This window comes from Vidua chalybeata, chromosome 6 (genome assembly GCF_026979565.1).
Source record: "Vidua chalybeata isolate OUT-0048 chromosome 6, bVidCha1 merged haplotype, whole genome shotgun sequence".
In the NCBI taxonomy this organism is placed as follows: domain Eukaryota; kingdom Metazoa; phylum Chordata; class Aves; order Passeriformes; family Viduidae; genus Vidua; species Vidua chalybeata.
Window position 1 is genome coordinate 59,184,401 of NC_071535.1, and position 18,721 is coordinate 59,203,121.

General features: G+C 43.2%; 1 protein-coding gene across 1 annotated transcript in view; it reads left to right on the plus strand.

The window, feature by feature from the left end:
* Positions 1–3,827: 3,827 nt before the first annotated feature.
* The window catches only part of TEAD1 (TEA domain transcription factor 1), a 41,225-nt gene continuing 26,331 nt past the window's right edge, over positions 3,828–18,721 (plus strand). The window contains exons 1-5 of the mRNA XM_053945986.1: positions 3,828–3,898; positions 13,386–13,520; positions 13,712–13,758; positions 14,209–14,270; positions 16,276–16,400. Coding sequence (XP_053801961.1) covers positions 13,419–13,520; positions 13,712–13,758; positions 14,209–14,270; positions 16,276–16,400 — 336 coding nt within the window. The 5' untranslated portion in view covers positions 3,828–3,898; positions 13,386–13,418. The remainder of the gene's footprint in view (positions 3,899–13,385; positions 13,521–13,711; positions 13,759–14,208; positions 14,271–16,275; positions 16,401–18,721) is intronic.

An 18,721-nucleotide genomic window follows, 5' to 3' on the forward strand; every position in this document is an offset into this window, starting at 1 on the left:
TATATTTAAGTTATTACAACCCATAGAGAAGAAACATAATATGCAGTGAAAATAAACAGGACACCACATAAAACTTGTGTTATCTTCCATGTCAGCAATACTTAGGAAGGAAATTATTTGGATAGAATATGTTAGTTTGCATTAGGTAGCATAATGTGTGACTGAAGAAGAGTCAAATAGCCATTTTAGAGACTTGGAAGTATTTCACATTTCCAAGAGAAACAGAGCTGTGAATAACAAACCACTGTGTTCATGGGCCCTGCTCCCACAGGAACATCAGCACTGCAGGGCGGCCACTCTTGCGAGTAGAGTTAAGGGTGTGATTGATTGATTGATAACCTGCTGGACTGGGACAATGATTTCCATCTCTGGAGGAGGCTTTCTGGCAGGAAGGACAGGTTTTGCTGTTCTCCTTGCGGAATTAAAACTTGGAGAGAAGCTGGCACATCTGGGTGATTGGCACTTAGGCTCAGGTAGCACACGACCTTCTCAAGAGCAGCCACTCCTTCCCACAGGGGTCCAGGGGGACAAAAAACACCTGGAGCAGTTGGAAGCAAAACCAGAGGAGCCCAGACCTTGTGTGAGCCCCAGGATGGGAGGTTCTCCAGTGAGAGATCATGCTGGGCACTGCTGCTGGCCAAGGAGGTGCCTCTCTGCCTGTGAACTGCTGCAGGACTTTGGTGGGCAGACACTGAACTTGTGCTGCTCTGCACGGTTCCTGTGGCACGTGCAAAGATGGAAGAGGAGGTGGAGAGAAATACTGGTGAACAATGAGAAATACTGGCAAATTGTTTGAAACATGTAAGAAAACAAACCTGATATGCGTGGAGCTCGTGTTCAAATGCGGCATTTTGATGGCGTTTCTGGGTGTGATGCTGCTTGTCCCTTACCATGATTTTTTCTTTGTTCCAGGTAGGAATGAATTGATAGCCAGATACATCAAACTTAGAACAGGGAAGACACGGACCAGGAAGCAGGTAAAATAACCCAGTGGGGAAGTATGCATGTCAATGAATGACAAAACTGGCATTTTTGGGCTGCAGTGGCTGTCTGTGCTTCAGCTCTGATGGGATGATGTATTGACTTCACTGTTCAGATTAAATACATGCTGTTTAGAGAATATTTAAAACTCCGGGGTTTATGTTGTGGTGGTGTGAGGATTCATTTTTTATTAATCTGTCTGTAAATGAAGATATTATCCCCCCCTATTTCATAAAAAAAAATTCAACAGTTGAAGCAAAACTATAAAGCATTGTGCCTAATTTCTCTATATAATACTATAATTATTATTTTGAGATGGCAAATAATGGAACTTCTTAAAAGTTAAGAGAATTTGGCAGAATAATAGAGATTATGATTCTTGGATATGAGAAGTAAATATATAAAAATGAACTAATCATAGTCATGCTCTCAGCTTGACTCTCAGTAGTTGCTACAGGACATAAAAATAATTTTAAGACTTCCCTAAGAGCCTTCAGGCTCCTGGTCTTTGACCATGGTAAGATTTCATTCATGCAAGAGTCTGAATAAACTTTAAAGCCGCCTTAAGTTTTTTTTAGATGATTACCACATAACCATTAATTTATCTCATATTACTAAATCCTTTAATTCATAATATTCACAGCGATCAGCAGCCTTGCAGAAAGCACAGTTTGTGTGTAGTTTATGCAGTGGTTACTGTGCTGTTTAAAAACACTCCACAAGTGGCAGATGTCCCTTGCTTTAAGGGCAGGTGTGAGATTCCCCTTCTGGCCCTGCACGTGTGTGACAAAGGGCGGGCAGAGGCTTGCCCATGTGCATGCTGTGCATGTCCTGCAGTGCAGGGAAGGGTGGCACTGGGTCACACAAAGCTGCCAGCGCTTGCATTTGAAGCACTTTGGGTGCTGTTTTGCCCTGGGTGGTGTCCCTTGTCAGTCAGGAAGAAAGCATGTGTGAGAGGGATGAAAAAAGCATCAGAAAGGAGGAGAACTGCAGCACGTGGAAAAGGAGCAAACCAAAGACTGGCAAAGAAATCACAAACTCAAGGCAGAGTCCCCAGTTCTGCCCTGCCTTGCCCATGGGAGCTCCAGGAGTTGGAAGTTATGCTGGGAACATAAAGTTGCCTCAGGAGTCAAAATGCAGAGCTTGGGGTTAGATCCTTGGCCAGCATGTACCAAGAAAGCAGGAGGGCTGTGATGTGTGGCAATGTCTGCCTCCATACTTGTACATCCCTCTGCAGTGAGGCATAAATCACTTTAAACTGAGTGCTTACAAAAAGTTGATTTGTGGCTACTCTGGAGTTTTAACTGAGCGATTAAATGTTACAATTGTTCTTCTTGTATAACATTTAACACCACTAATATTCCACTGAAAGCAAAACAAATGAATGTGTGAAAACTTGGTCCAGGTGTTTGCAAAATCGTGCAGTAAGGAGCAGTATAACTCTGAATTACTGCAAACTGGTTCCTGAGCTGCTTCTCGAAGGTGGCCTTCAGGGACTGTGCTCATTGATGCATCATGGTTTGCTTCCCTACTAAAATACAGGCTTTTTGGTACTATTGTCACAAAATAGTCTTACAGAGGAGGAAATCATTGCTTCTCCTTTTCTTTTGCTTTGTTCTTTCCCAGACAGGAATTGTAACTAATGTAGGAAAAATGTGCACCACCTGATATGGTATATCCTGGGTCAAACGAGAATCAGAGATTGCCCTTTAGTGGTTTTTGCCATCACTTCAGGTTTTAAACTTTCACACAGAAGGCTGAGGGATGCTGACTGCTACCAAGTGATGCTGGGCAGCATCATTAAACCCTCATCAGCAACAGCATGGATTTCAGTATGTCCCTGGGTAAACAGGAATGTGAATTTGGGCCCAGACCCTTCACAGCACAGGCAGTAACATCTGACCAGTAACTGGTGTAGTGTAGGACTGGGTTTGCACAAATTTCTGAGCAAAACCGCCGTGGGCCAGACCTGGGCATCACTCAAGCTGATGTCAAGTTGCTGGTCCCCAGTTACACAAATGTTTTGTGGGCAGACTTGATGCTGAGATTACCAAGGAAACCAGCAGGGATTCAGGGACCTGTCTTGTGCCAGTATTGTATCATTTGTGCCAGAATTTAAAGCATTTCAGTGGACTCAAAATGCAGCCTGAATCTCCTCAGTGGAGCTGCAGAGCACAATAAATAATGGATAAAATTTCTTGGTGCCAAGTTACGTCTCAAGCCTAGTGGCAAATGGTCTGAGTGGGCATCTGCATCCCCAGCAGATGGGGTGGAAATCCTTTGGGCTCCTCACATGAGAGCTCAGGGCCTGGGCATGGATGGGACCAGTACCAAAGCACGTGGGCTGCGTCCAGCTGTGAGCTGTGTCTTCTTTCTTGTAGCTGGATGCGCAACCTGGTGGGTTACACTTTTTTTTCCTTTCTCTTTTTTTTTTTGTTATTTCCTTAATCAGGTCACTGCAGTGACTTGACCTGTATTGTTAAGCCTTGGTGCTAAGAGCTTGGTATCTGGCTGGGAATGTGGTATCTTTAACAGCAGAGCTTACTGAAGATGCAAATAACTTCCTCCCCTCAGAAAAGTTTCTTTTTTTTTTTTTTTTTCCTTTTTTTTAAGAAAAAGAAATAGACATTTAAAATTTGATTTGCTTTTTGTTTTTCTTTTGTTTGTTGTTTTTTTTTTCCCCTATAAACCTGAACAATGTAGGTGTCTAGTCACATACAGGTCTTAGCAAGAAAGAAAGTTCGAGAAATTCAAGCCGCCATTAAGGTACGTTTGGCTTGCCCAGTTGTAGGGGGCTTTTCATCTCCATGGTTACAGGCTTTTCCTTTGTTTCCTCCCTTCCCCTACCCTGCAGGTGTCTAGTCACATTCAGGTTCTTGCCAGAAGGAAATCTCGTGATTTTCATTCCAAGCTGAAGGTATGCGCTTTTCTGCTTTTGGGCTTGTGGTTGCTATGCCTGTCCCTTCCTCCTCCCCGCGGTGATGGGCGAGCGCTGGGGCTGCTGTGCCTGTAACCTCCTTTTCCTGCATGTGGGAGCTGTCTGCGTCTCTTTGTGTTTAATCCCCGGGTTCTGCACTAGCGTCCGCATTAAAAACATTGTTTTAACACTGTCCAAATGCCAAGTGAACTCCTCTTTGTAACAGCTCAGCACCTAAACCTCATTTTTAACCCGTTAGTCCATTTTTTGTTTTACTTTTTAACAGTTGAGTCCTAGCAGTGTATTTAAGTAAACAGGGGTTTTGCATAGTTGTGTAGATGCTTTTTATCTTTTTTTTTTTTTTTTTTTTTTTTTTGCTTTTTCCAGAGGAGTAATTGAGGTAATTGTTTTCCATTCCCATATGTTTTTTGTCTGACTGATATCAAGAATACTTAAACCAGATAATTTATTCCAAGTGCCAGAGAGCACAGCTTATCCAGATTGCTCTATGGTCTTTCTAGACTACAAACTAGTATCACCTCAAGTTACACACTATTTACAAGATTCCCTGAAATTTAATTTTTTTTTAAAGTAAATTATTGACATTTAATCTTTGGAAAGCCTCAGTCAGAGTCCTGTTCAGGGAATATTAAGTATGTTTGCTTAATCTGACATGATGAATTGTACATGTCCCCGTTTTCTCTGCCTTCCATAAAATATATTCTAAGGCTGAAAAGAACCTCTTGGAAATGCTTAATAGGGGTTTCTTGGATTGCTTGTTTTCCAGCAGAGATCTTGAGATTTTCTTGGGTTTTTTCCCCACACCACTTAAAAGTGGAAGAGGGAGTTTTGCAGATTTTGCTGTCGATTTTTTTTTTTTTTAATAAAAAGCGAAGGAACTTGTAAATCTTTTACTTCCCTCCTTTTTTTTTTTTTTTTTCCCTCCTTTTAATGTGAGTGGATTTTTTTTTTTTTTTTTTCAACCAGATAGGAGAACAAATCACGTTTTTTGTTCCAGCTGGAAAGCGAAACGTTCCGGGCAGTGCTTTCCCGGTCCTGAGCGGTGAGCCCTGCGGATGCTCACCCCCATCCTGGAACTGCAGTGTAGGAATAACAGCCTGGCTTTGTAACAGGCCTCCCTGACAGAAGCACTGGGTTTTTCATGGGCAGCATGCTGGCAAGCTTGTCTGGCTGTTGGTGGCTGGCTTTTTAGCTGCACTGGCTGAGCAGTTGGGGTTCGTAAAGAACGACTAAGACAACTTAAACGTACTGCTTTTTAACCCAGGGTGCAATAATGCAGAGATATGTAGCATTTTAAGCTCAAATTGTCAAGCCTTGATGCCTAAAATTAAGTATGTAAGTAGGTGGCCTTACTTTCAGAGGTGCTCAGCACCAGCAGCTCCTGGAGTTTTAGAGGATTGGTGAGAGCTCAGGGCTGCAAAAATCAGGAAGCCCATGTAGGTACCAAATACAGGCCTAGGAGTCAAACACAATTATTGGATTTACCGTTCTAAAATGTTTCCCTTTCTGAATGCCCAAAATATCTTAAAATGTGAAGACACTTACAAAGCATTAAAAAAACCATTTTTAAATCCTGCACCTGCTGTACTTTAATGAAGCTTTCCAAAGAACAGAGAGATAGCCAAACCTTAAGAATATTTCATCCAGTCTAGATGACATTTGCAGTAAATAGAGACCTGGAGGGAATTTTCATTTTAAGGAGTCGCCTGAAGAAGGGAAGATCTGTTTGGACAACAAAGTATTTTGTAAGGCTTCAATACCTTCTTGCCCTTTCCCACCTGCCCATGGGCTGCAGGTCCCCCAGTGCAGAGTGGAAAGTGGAGCAGCTGCCATTTCGCTGCTCGGAACTGATGGCATCAGGAAGATCCCCCAGCTCCAGGCCCCGACACTCTGCAGGGGCATTCGCTTCACCCCTCTGTGACACCACGGTGGGGACAGAGTGCACACGGGTGACAGAGCTTTGCTGGCCCCTGTCCTTGCTGACAAAAGCCACTCCAGCCCTCCCGCAGTGAGTCTCGCTGGCCCATGGGTCCCGAGCTGCCTGAGTGGCCATGCTGCCTGTGGGATGTGTCAGGAGCCCTGACACTGCCCCAGTTACTCCTGCACAGCCCCCAGCCTCAGGAGTGCCCAGGAAGGCTGAAGGCCCTCCCCACCTCCCTCTTCTCAACCTTGCCAGCGTTGGTCTCAGAGCACCAGGAGCCCTGGCGCGACACCTGCCCCCTTGCACTGGTCCCTCCTGGAGAAGGGGCAGCCTCCCACAGGCCTCTTCCTCCCCACATGGAAAAAGGTGAAACTTTGCTGTAAGAAGGTGCCAGAAGGGAGCTGCCTTAAGAAGAAGAGAGCTCTCATTCCTCTTGCCTGCTGCAATTGCTCCCTGGAGGTGGTAGAAGCTGCTGCTTTTGAACCTGAGATGGAACTTTGCCTCTTCAGATGTTTTGTTACTGCCCGTTCTAATTACTATTTCTGTGTTGAACCATCTGTATGGCTCACTGTCACCCGGAATCACCCAGAATCATGGACTAGTTAGCATTGAAAGGGACCTCTGGAGATCATTTAGTCCAAATTCCCCCTGCTGAAGCAGTTTGCAGAGGACTTTAAAAGCTGCCTGAGAAGGGCAAAAGGAAGACAAGATGGATACATTCCAGCACCTCTGAGTGCTTGTTGTTTCAACAAGGACCAATTTTGGCAGCAACCTGAACAGCCCTCAGAAAGATGACGGGCTCTTGCTGTCTTGGACTGGGTGCTGTCTGCATTCCCTGCTGAAGGGGTGACCAAGGAGAAGATTAAATGCACAGTTTTTTACACTTGTGATTTTTTACACGAGCACATACTGACAGGACAAGGAGGAATGGCTTCAAACTGAAAGAGACTAGGTTTAGATTAGATATTAGGAGAAAAAAATTACTGTGAGGGTGGTGAGGCTCTGGAAAAGGTTGCCCAGAGAAGCTGTGGGTGCCTCAGCCCTGGCAGTGTTCAAGGCCAGGCTGGATGGAGCAACCTCATCTAGTAGGAGGTGACCTTTTAAAAAAGTCCCACCAGCAGTGGGCTTGGAACTAGATGATTTTTCAGGTCCCTTCCAACCCAAACCATTCTATGATTCTATGCTTCCCACCCAGGCTAACTCACCCTTTTAACAGTGAGCTGCCACTTGTAAAATCTATGATTGGTGGCATCCAGGGAAGCAGTTACTACTTTAAAAAAAATATCCCATATGCATCTGGTGTCAACTTTCTTTTGAGATGTGTCTGATCCAATCTGTCCCATTGGCCCCCACTCCTGTCCTCTTAGTTTGACAGTGTTCATACAAATAAACCTTTTCCCCCAAGTAGCTGCCGAGTTTATTTTGTACCAAGAGATGTTACTGTCCTGCCTTGGTCTGAAACCTGCTCTTGGAGAGGACAGGACTTGGGCAAATCTTATGTTTAATCTTCTGCAAAAATCTACAAGGACGGAAGGATCTCAGAGCTATCTGCACACACAGCATCAGAAGCTTTCCTAGGAGACAGAAATCTCACCTGCATGCCTTAGTCCAGCAAAGTCCTTTTTCTTCAATGAGAAGTGCCTGCAGTCACTGTGGATGGATGGATCCTTAGCCCACAAGGAAGTGAAGTTTCACCCATAAATGCTATTGCTGCCTTTCAAAACCACCAGTAAAGAATGTCCCCCCAGCCCTTCCAGGGATGGCATACATTTTAATTCTCTTTGCAGCAGGAAAATACCCCTATTTTAGAGATTTTAATCTTAATATACTGAGGTCATTAGAATCTTCCTGAAGTTAGAGAAATATAATCTCATGAAAACGGGAAGAGAGGCTGAGATAAAGTTGTCCTTGGAGACAGATCTGAAAGGCGACTCCTCTTCATGGCATTTCCTGTCACGCAGAGGCTGGAGGAGGCAAATCATAGGTTTTACACTCCAGTGTTGTGTTTCTGCATCAAATACACCAGTCCACAGTGTCAGGTCACAGCATTTCCCACCTTTGCACTGACAGGGAGCTGAAGTCACCTCTATCCATTCAGGACAAACGATGGATTGGAAGCTGTACATAAACAGAGAGTAAAGGTGTTCACAGCAGGATGTACATCTATCTTAGGCTTTCATACCAGATTTTCTTAAGAGTGCAAGATTAATTAGACAGAGACAAAAATTAAAATTACGCATTAAAATGCCTACAGTTCACATCTATTACATGTTTTTAAATCTATTATTCTACATTCCGCATTTAGGGATAAAAAGAAAATATTGTTGTCAATTATAAAATGCTAAAGATAGCTCTATACTTTTTTAAATGAACAAAGATAAAAGCCTTGAAAAATTCCCTTTGATGTGAATGGAGTCTTCAGCATTTTGAAATACAATAAGATGGATTAATTGCTACTCATTAGGCAGCAAGTTGGGACAGCTTTGAATGCGCATTCTCTTCTTGGCATTAGCTATTGCCTGGCTGAAATAGCCAGCTTTTGTATTTACTCCTGTCTTCTCTAATAATAAGCAAATTGGAGATCAGGGCTAGAAACACTGAAGTGCTCTCTATCTTTTGTCCAGAACAATTGTATATTGTCATGATTTGTTTATCTTTTTTGAGCTACAGCTAATTATTGTAAAGGTTATTTGAATCAATATGAGATCTGAGCAGAAATAGCATCTGCAAAATTGCTTATTAGGAAGCTATTTTATGCTAGTGTTACTGTAACATCCATTTTGTGAACAAATTGTTGTTTCTTATGTCTTTTTTTTTTTCTCTTACATGAAAAGTTTTGCATTTTAAATATTGGTACAGGTTTTAGGGATTCTTGAATTAATACTGCTCTGTTGTGCTTACTTTTCCTCATACTGTCTTAGATTTTTTTTTACTCCCAAAGTCATAGATAACATGGTATTCAAAGCCCCATTTATCATTCTAGGATAACAGTTTTTATTTTTTTGCTTAAGAACTTGTTTGAACTGATTGATTGAATTATTCTTCTGTTTATGTTGGATTAAAAGAAAGTCAAGCACAAATCCTTTTGTGCTTATCATGTAAAACTCTTGTTTCATGCAGGGCTTTTATAGATATTAAGATTTATAATTGAATTATGCTAGAGAATTACTATTATCTAATTTAACTATGTATTTTGCATTCCAAAATGAATTGTGAAAAGCAAACCTCAAGGGCCTGATTCATTAAAAGTTGTAGTGTTCTTGCTTAGAGCTTACATCTTCCAAAAACAAAGCATGTGCAACTGCAGCCAGAAGCAGTCAGCTAAAACACGAGACACATCTTGATCTCCCCTACAGAGATGATATTTTAGGGATTTAGTGGAGCTAGACCAGTTTTCCACTGACTGTACTCTAAATCCACCCTGGTAACATTCATTACTAATTATGTAGCGCAGTGCAGAAGACTTTTATAAGTGGAGGGCAAGGCAGGGGTATGAGTGCAGCCTGTTGCTCACTCCAGTGTCATTCCTGGGCAGCAGCAATCCCATCTGAGCTCATCAATTAAGTAGGGTCAAAGCAGGTCAGGGCCAGATGGGACCTATCCCAGGAATACCTTAAGCTCCAGCAGGATTTAATGATCCAGTAGGAGATGTTGTCCCCCCAAGCTGAATCTCAGCACGGGACTGTAGCTTGCCAGGCCAAACTTTTATTTTACTACATCAGGGTAAACCACATGGAGCTGAAAGAAATTATTCCAGCTTTACAAACCAGCACAAGTGAGAGCAAAACCAAACCCTTTCTGTCTTGGACAAGATAGGAAATCAAAATCTTTAACTATTTGCGGTCATTGAAAATCCCACAACGTTCCTGTTTTAGAGTAGGGGTGTTAACCCATTTGTCCTGGCCAAATTCCAACCAGGGTAATTACTGTAATCTGCCTGTGTAAATTACCCCTGCCGTTTTAATTGGATAGATTACTTCTCTTGCTGCCTAAACTGTGATGTAATACCATTGTGTGTTATTAATCAGTTACCAGGTTTCATCGCAGAAGCGGCCGCCTCGCAGTGATAGGTAGAGAGCCTCATTCCTTCCTGGTTATGAGTGCTCTCTATTACAGCATGAAAAACCCCAACATACACTTGTTTCTAAGTGGCAGACAAGCTGATATTGCAATCTAAATAAACAGCTTTCAAATGTGGCTATCCCATTTATTTTGGAAGACCACGAAGTCTGCTTGATTATCCAAGCACAGGCAACCACCTTGCAGCTCTCCAAGAGTACCTGGAGCTGAAGGTGCTTTTCTTGCCAATGCCAGGACCTCATGAGTATCTGTATTTGACTTTGTAATTTGATTTCTGTCATGTTTGAATGTAAAGTTGCTTTGAGAAAAGCTGATCTTTCCACTGTGCAAAGATTCCTAAGCCTACAAAAGGTGAAACTTCCCATTGGAGTGTACTGGCCTGATGTACCAGATCAGATTTGTCACCGGTGGGAAACTCTGTGGGAGTTGTTGAAACACCTCAAAAGTTGCCCTTTTGCAAGGATTGCCTTTCTGAGCTGTCATTCTAAAGGTTTTTCCCTTTCTCTCCATCCTCCTGAAAATGTAATCAGTCAAAGAGGATGAGATGAATGGCCCCACAAAACACAGATCATTCCAGGGTGAAAAGCAGCAATTGGTAAGAAGGAAGGCACGTACCATTTCATGTCACAAAAGAAAAAACATTTTCTCCCTCCAAAAATCCCTGTCAGTCTCCCTAAAATTCAGGATCATCAGATTCACTGTAATGGTGACTAAGAGCTCCCCAGAATATTTTGAAAGAAATATAAATCTTCAAAAAATTTTCTTAGTTCATCTGTTAGGGTGGGATTTGCCTGCTGTAACTGTTGCTGGGTGTCCAGGCTCCTATTCTAGTCCTTGGATGGCAATAACATTACAGAAAGTGATGCACTTTAGTTGGTTTCAGTGCCTCACAAGGCAGAAATAAATACAGCTTCTCCTGGAGCTGCACTAACACTAGCAGGGAATTAGCCAGAGACTTTAGAGGGATAAAGCAAGGCAAGATGAACAATTTCGTAGACATAAGCTACCTCAACTCCCAGGAATGGACTTTAATAACCCTGACAAAGCTTTTACTTTTAAATTCTCCTTTAGTTTAGATCCATCTAATAGTGGATCCAGAAGAGTTTGGCCCCTTGGCAGGGGCACAGGCAGAGGCTGCATCTTGATGTGGTGGCACAGGCATGGCTGGTGGCAGGCAGGAGGCAGTGCAGGAGAGGAGCCTGTAGTGCCCCAGCACGTCTGGAGAATAACAAGGTAGTCACAAAAACAGCACTCACACGGTTTTGGAGGTTACTAGGACCCAGAGGCACTTGTCTCCTGTATCATTTATTTTACACACAGGACACAGATCCCCTGAATGTTGGTTTTTGGTAGGATTCAGCAGGCTGTGTGAGACTCTCATGGTTTGGTATTTCCAAGCCAGCTCCGTTTACAAAAAAAAGTGTAGAACAGAGAAATCTAGTAGGGCTAGATCTCCATATTGCTTCAAGACATTTCACTTTAATCTTTTCATGATAGAGGGTCCTTTTTGCTGTGCAAGAGTGTAGAAGGGAGCTGCATGAACCTCAGGATTCTGCCACTTCTTAGCACCCAGCTAAACATCTTTTTAGCCTGGTGGTCTGCAGACATCCAAAGGCAGCCAGGAAAACATGCCATGCACAAACCTCCTGTGCTCCCACCCTGGGGCAGGCAGGGCTGAGAGCCAGAGCTGACCTCCAGCTCTTAACCAGAGAACTAGTTGTGGTTATACTGGAAAGCTGCAAGTTTTGGGAAAGGACTGAGCTGATCTGAGCACAGGTGAGCCCAGGGTGTTAGAGCTGCTGCTCAGGACAGCAGCTCACAGCTCCTTCAGCCTCACACCCTGCAGGGTGCAGAGGGGATGATGCTGGAGCAGATCCTGCCCTGCTCCACCTGCTGCTCTCCAGCCTGTGTCCCACAGGGACTCCTTGCACAGCTCAGGGAAACGCAGTCAGCAACAATCCCTCTCTTTCAGTATCCACAGCTTTCACACAGGGAGCTGGGGGCTGTTTCTCCCCAGGGCTTTGTTGTTTGTTTTTTTTTCTCTTTTTTAATCTTCCCCCTCCCCCACTTCCCCCCCCTCCTTTTAATGAATCAGACCCTGGGTGAAAATAATGCATTTGTTTAAAGCTGATATTTAATGTTGAGCAAACTGCTCTTCCTTTGTCTCTTACTATTTTGTTCATATTTTGCTAAGAGTCTGCTATATTCTACACAAGCATTTTAATAAACTGTTTGTTGTTGTATCCAGGTAACAAGCATGGTAAGTATTTTGACTAAACCAAGTATTATGTACCTTAGCTGTGCTTGGCAGAATTTTTTGGCTAGCTTTTCCTGTACTTTCAGCCTGTGCTGTTTCTAAAGGAGCTATTCAAAGGAAGAAACTGCTCACCTATAGTACTACTACATACAAGCTTTGGAGGGAGCATATGTGCAAAGTCATATGTCATACATAAGAGCATGCACCTCTTGCCAGCATGCTTGCTACTTTGCTTGTAAAATAAAACCAGGAAAAAAAAAAAAAAACAAAACCAAAACGTCCTTGCCTAATACTGCTTGTGTTCCTCCATTCTAAGTGACACACCTAAATATTGGTGGTTATTAATCCAGTACTTCTGGATGAGGAGCCCTGCTTTACCAGCGTGTAACAGTCTGTTGTTTACTCATTTTCCCTGACCTAAGACACCCCCTGGTTAACTCTGTTGCATTAAGAGGCCTTCCCTTTCTGTCCTGTGACCAAACCTGACTGGCAGTGGCTGGAACTCCGAGTGCTGCTCTAATACAAGTAACTGATAACAACCCACCTTTTCCTAAACTCGTTCCTGTGTGCTTGAAAAAAGCAGGAATTCTATGGCTGATACCTTTCTGTGGGAACACTGTAAATCAGTGAAATGCTACAATTGAAAATTTAAGATGTCATTTACATGTTTGTGACCTAACTTTCAAAATGCTTGTCGTAAAGCTGAATCCAAATTGTCTCTAAGCATGAAGAAAACTGTGTCCCTGTTTGTAAGTCAGCCACAGTTCTGTGTTCTCATTTTACAGTGCAATACAAAAGGCAGACTTCTCTTAGATGGAAATGATAGAGCTAAAATCTCAGTGCTCCCTATCCTGCAGGCAGAGCTGAGCCTCAGGAGCACGCCCTGTTTAGCCCAGCCTGATTTAAAACCAGAATTTGCCCAGATAAACAAGTGGGCAGTAGCTTGCTCTCCCAGAGCTTCCTGCGTGTTGGCAGAGCAGACTGTGAGAATTCAGGTCTACCATGCATATCTGAGAGGAGGTTTTGCCTTGAGGTAGTTTGAGTGTTAGCTCCGTGCTATATTTTTTTTTTTTCCCTGCATGGTTTGCTATTTTTTGCATTTTCTGTGTGGCTTTTAAAGTTTTTAGTTATGTGCTTGTAGCTGCAGTTATTTAACGTCATTTGTTGTGCCAAATGTTTTAAGACTCCGTGTAATTGTCATATTAAAGGATCAGACAGCGAAGGACAAAGCACTCCAGCACATGGCAGCAATGTCATCAGCTCAGATAGTCTCAGCTACTGCTATTCACAACAAGCTGGGCCTGCCAGGAATTCCCCGTCCTACATTTCCTGGGGCACCTGGGGTAAGTCATTAGTCAAGTCCTAAAAAAAATCCCTGTATTCCCTAATTCTACAGTAGAAAACTAAGATGCAATGAATGGATTAATGCTTTGACTTGAATTTGCAAAAGGAATCATGCTTGTTCAAAAATACCCAAAGTTCTTCCAACAAAGAAAACAACTGTGGGCCTGTTTGTTTGTTTTTCCTCTTTCAGTTTTGGCCAGGCATGATTCAAACGGGGCAGCCTGGATCCTCGCAAGAGTAAGTCTGAAAATTCAAATATGTTTCTCTATGCAGTGTGAAGGGTGGCTTGTGCACTCTGTGAGATCAGGGAAGCAAGAACTTGCAAATTTTTCCAAAAAGGAGGTAAAGATAGTTTTAGGGAAAGAAAGAGCCTTTATAGCGATGTGAACTCACATTCAAAAAGTTATAAGGGATTCCAAACCTCAAAACTGAGGCTGAATACCGGACGGGCACCCTCCTTTGTGTCCCCATAGTTCAGTGTCCTCTGGGAGTCCCAGCAGTGCCCAGCCCTGGTGTAATTCTCATCCTCTCTGTTCCCCCTGTGCTGTCTGTTAAATATGCTCTGCAAGGAAGAGATCTGTTTGTGGGTAAAGGCCACCAGCCACCTATTCTCCTGTACTGTGTGACTCCGATGGAATTTCCTGTGGATGGCACAGTGTGTGATCTTTGTGTACCTCTTCATTGCAGCGTCAAGCCATTCGTTCAGCAGGCCTATCCTATACAGCCATCAGTCACAGCTCCCATTTCAGGTAATCCTCCCATTTATCCTCTGCCTTAAAAATACTTGAATTTTGTACTGAATGTGATGTATTAACTTCTGCCCTGGGCAGAGCCACTACTCAGGATCTCATGTGTCCTCCAGCCAAAGGAAACATCAATCCCAGTGTCCTATTATTACCTGATTATATCTTAGGGAAAATCATTGTGTTTGGGGTTTTTTTTAGGTAGGAAGCACTAATGCATATGCAAGGAGTTGTGATGTGTGATTTCCAGTCAGCACTCCATATTGTAGGATTTACTGTAAAAAATGAGTAATAGGATGAATGTTTCCTTTAAAATAGCTATGTAACAAGAATACACCTTAATTTATTTCAAACTGAGCCTAAAAGCCCTTCCAAAATCAAAATGTTTAGCATTTTGATGCTAAACAAAATAATAAATGTTTAGCCTTAAGTATAAAACTTCTCTATGTATCAGGTTGTTTATAACTCATCCCCTCCTGGAGGTCCTGCTTTGCCTGGTACCACTTTGATAAGTACCTAATTTTATTCTGAATTCTATTGCTCTAACTGATCAAGCCCTTCCCATGGCTACTTCCCTGCTACTTTTCCCAGGTTCCTTCCATGCCTAATTTCAGGAAAGCTCATTATTTTTTTGCAGATGATTTCTCACGTTATGTCTCGCTTGCCAAATGACCCCAATGCTTCTGACTCTGTTTGCGTGGCAAGTTTTTGACTCTTACCCAAATCTTTATGATTTTCTAACTTGCTGCTATTTAATGCTTTGAACTAAAGCTATTTTTCTGCATTCATGATAATGCCTTTTTCTTGACACCCCTAATTTGTAACATTGTTTTCTAAGACAGGTATTTTCTATCGCCTTCTTTTATCCTTCCGTGTTTTCTCTCAGAATAGGAATGTTAGTATTTCTAAATCAGACAAAACTTGTGCATGAGTTTTTGCTTCATCAGAATTCCTGTTCACGTCTAGCCAGTGACATTTGTAATTCCCTGTTTTGCACAAGCCTCACACCTTCAGTGCCTAAATTTGAGTGTTGGGGTCAGGTACCACATTCCCATTATGGGATGTGGACACACATTGCCTCTGACCTCTCCTTGCTTCTCAGCCTAGTTCAGGATAATCTTTATTTTCATACCTTTGATGCCTCTCCCCTGCCTTTCTTGTGCCTGTGTCTCTCCCAAGATGAGTTTTGCCTGTGAGCTGCTGCCTTTTCCTCTTCCTTTACAGTTTTCTTTCCTTCTCGTCCAATTTTCTACAATGAGGACCAAGAGAGAGCATTTATTCCTTCTCTTGAGGTGAATTAGAGAGGGTGGTTAACATCCCTTCTCTATCTAGAACATGTCATTCCCTCTTTATTATCAATTTAAAACCTTTTTTTTTTTTCTTTTTAGGGTATGATTCAGCTCTCTACAGTAATTATTTTTTATTAGCTGTATCATAATGATGCCTAAAAGCTCCAAAAGAAGTCAAGACCCAATGTGCAAATATGTAGTAAGAGACAGTCCCTGCCTTGGAAAGCTTGTACTCTAAATAGGAGAGGGGAACTGAGAGTGGCAGCAGAAACAGGCAAAAAGAGGGGTGATTTACCTGTAACCTGAGGCACATTAAGAGCCAGAAATGGAGTCAGTTCTCTTGACTCTCAAGGCAGTAATGTCTCCTGTGAGTCTTGATGCCAGTTTCCAAGGAAGGGTGCAGCTGTAGGTATAGGTGAAGTCTCTTTAAATCTCTGTAATCTAGTATATAATTTAAACAAAAATTATACAGTGAGTTACAGCCCCAAGGAAACAAAGTAGTAGATCTTTTCTTTCTACCATTATTAGATTGCTGGGCTGCCACCTCCTTTTCTACATATTTTCCTGAGTTTTTCCAATTTTAACTCATCCTGAATTAATTACTTGCTAAAATTAATATAAATATCCAAGGGCTACATGCATAATTCCCAATTATTTTTAATGGAGAAAATATAAACTGAGGAAGTGTCAGCTTCCTCATGAAGATGTTTCCTCTATTTCAGGCTTTGAGCCCACATCAGCTCCAGCTCCCTCCGTCCCTGCGTGGCAGGGCCGATCGATTGGTACGACCAAGCTCAGGCTGGTGGAGTTTTCAGCTTTCCTTGAGCAGCAGAGGGATCCTGAATCAGTAAGTATTTATTGCCCTTGTGTCCACTGATCCTCAGCTTTGCTCCTTTACTCCTGATCTTCAGCTTCTCCCCTTTGCTCCCCACCCTCTGTGCATGCCTTCCATCATGTATGATGGAATACACCCGGTGTCTCTGTGTTCACTGCTGCTCTGTGCAGTATTCCTTTCACCCTAGGACTGTATTTTCCTTTCTTGCTCTCTTTTTCCCCATTTGCAGCAGTGAGAGGCCTCTGTGAAAGCAGGCAGGGTTTGCTCTGGCGCCTGTCTCCCTGCTGACCTAGTTCAGCAGGTGTACCAAATTGCATTGTGTTCTTGGCAAGCATTCAGTGCTTGAACTCTTAAGTTAAAGCCTAATCTGTTTCCTAACCAAAACAAAATTAAGAACTTGCCCAGAAAGTGTGCATATTGCGTATTGGATTTCTTTTTTTATGAAGTCTTTAATTTTCTTTTAATTTTTAGTCTGCATACTATACCTGCAAGGGTAGTTTCTGAAGTTGGCTGTAATGTTTCATGACCCCAGTAAGCCTTGAGCCTTGACATTAATCACCATATATTTACCAAGAGCTAGGTAGCCTAGCACTGATTCTACTGCATCACAAATAAATTGAAAGAACTTCTTTCAGCTCAAACCTGAGAAATTTTTTTGAGATAATTTCTGAAAAGCAAATATTGTCCTGAATGGGTGATATGGACATGCCATTCTTGTTCAGATTCCTGGCAAAATACAGTAGCCTGGAGAAGAGAGAAGCTATCATTTTCTCTTTATAATCCAGCACTGGAAACCATAGCATTTACGGGCTCTGGCCAGGGGTGTTATCCAAGGAGTGTTTACCCTGCACAGTGGGGATTGGAGCCATAGCCCAGAAACCTTACAACAGAGGAATGCTCCTGGCAGAAACACATCCCTGTGAAAATACACCATATCTCAGCTGTTCATACACCAAACACGTGGCAGTGTGCTGGTTTGCTAAATGTCAACTTTGCCAGGCTGAATGAGCTTTGAGGCACAGGAAATGTTTGGCAGCAGGTATGGTACCTGTCAGGCATTCCTGCTTTCCCTGGAATCCCTCTCATGGCAGTCCTGGCTCTGGTGGGTTTCACCTCCAGACCACTCTGGAATGTCTCCTCCACCCCCAGTCCTGAGTCCCTCTAGGCAGCAGATTTCTGCTGCTGGGGTACAACATCCAGGTTTCCCCCTCAGTCACCCTTATCCAAGATTTCCCAGCCCTTGCTGACCCATGGAACGTGTCCTGCTGATTTATGGGCTCTGCCATCCCCAGCCTGCCCCGTACCAGGATGTGTGTGTGTGCTCCAGGTTACTGGGAGAACAGGATGTGGCCACGTGACTCTCAGCCTTGCTCTCTGTGTGAATGAAATCCTACTTCTGTGCAGTCTCATTGGCTGTTTTGCCACCTAATTATCCCTTTTCCAGGGGTTTTTATAACATAAATCTATATACAAAACCCCTGGACTAATATGATGTAGTGCCTCTGTATCTGTGTGTTTTTATATAAAAGGGAGCAAACGGGCTGAGCAGCTGCAGAGAGAGAGTGGAGGTGTGAATGGAAGCATGGTTACCCAGGATGGCCCCACAAGTGCTGTAAAACCCTTCTTTGGAGTAAACCAATATTATGTGAAATTCCTCAGGGTGCAGAGACCCACTGGGTCTTGTCCCAGCTTGCAAGAAGACTGCTGAGAAACCCACCTGTGCAGGAGGGCTTACAGGACAAGCAAAAGCATCAAACTACCCAGACTTGTTTTGGAAAAAGCAGTTACTTGTGTGCTGTAACGCTGCAAAAACGAGACTCTAGGAAAAGTCAGTTCCCCATTTAGTTCATTCTTGCATCCAAGTGGGGCAGTGCTCTGCGTGGGGACAGCCTGCAGCATCCAGACAGGTGCCACAGGGACCCCAAGGATGAGCCCTATGGCACTGAGTGAGCATCACTGCCTGGGAAAGGGGAGTCAGGAGAAGGAGAAGTGTTGCTTACATTGAATTAAGTAAATTTGATTATTTGGCATTGAAAAGGCATTGGAAAAAAAACCCCAAGGCAGTGTGGCCGGTTCCCAGGGCAAAGGGAGAAGGATGCTTGCTGAGCAAGGGCAGAGGCACTGGTGTGCAGGGGCAGCTCTGTGCCTCCTGCCAGCCTGCCCTGTCTCCAGGGCTCAGACCTCTCTCCAACAAGCACCAAGAGTTCTCTTTGGAGGTGAGAGCAAACCCCCAGTCTCCTGTAGTGCCATTGCAGAAAATGTGAATTCTGCCTGCAGCTTTGCACACCTTTCTTTGTGTGGCTGTTTTATTGCAGGTACAGTTTGCACAGCAG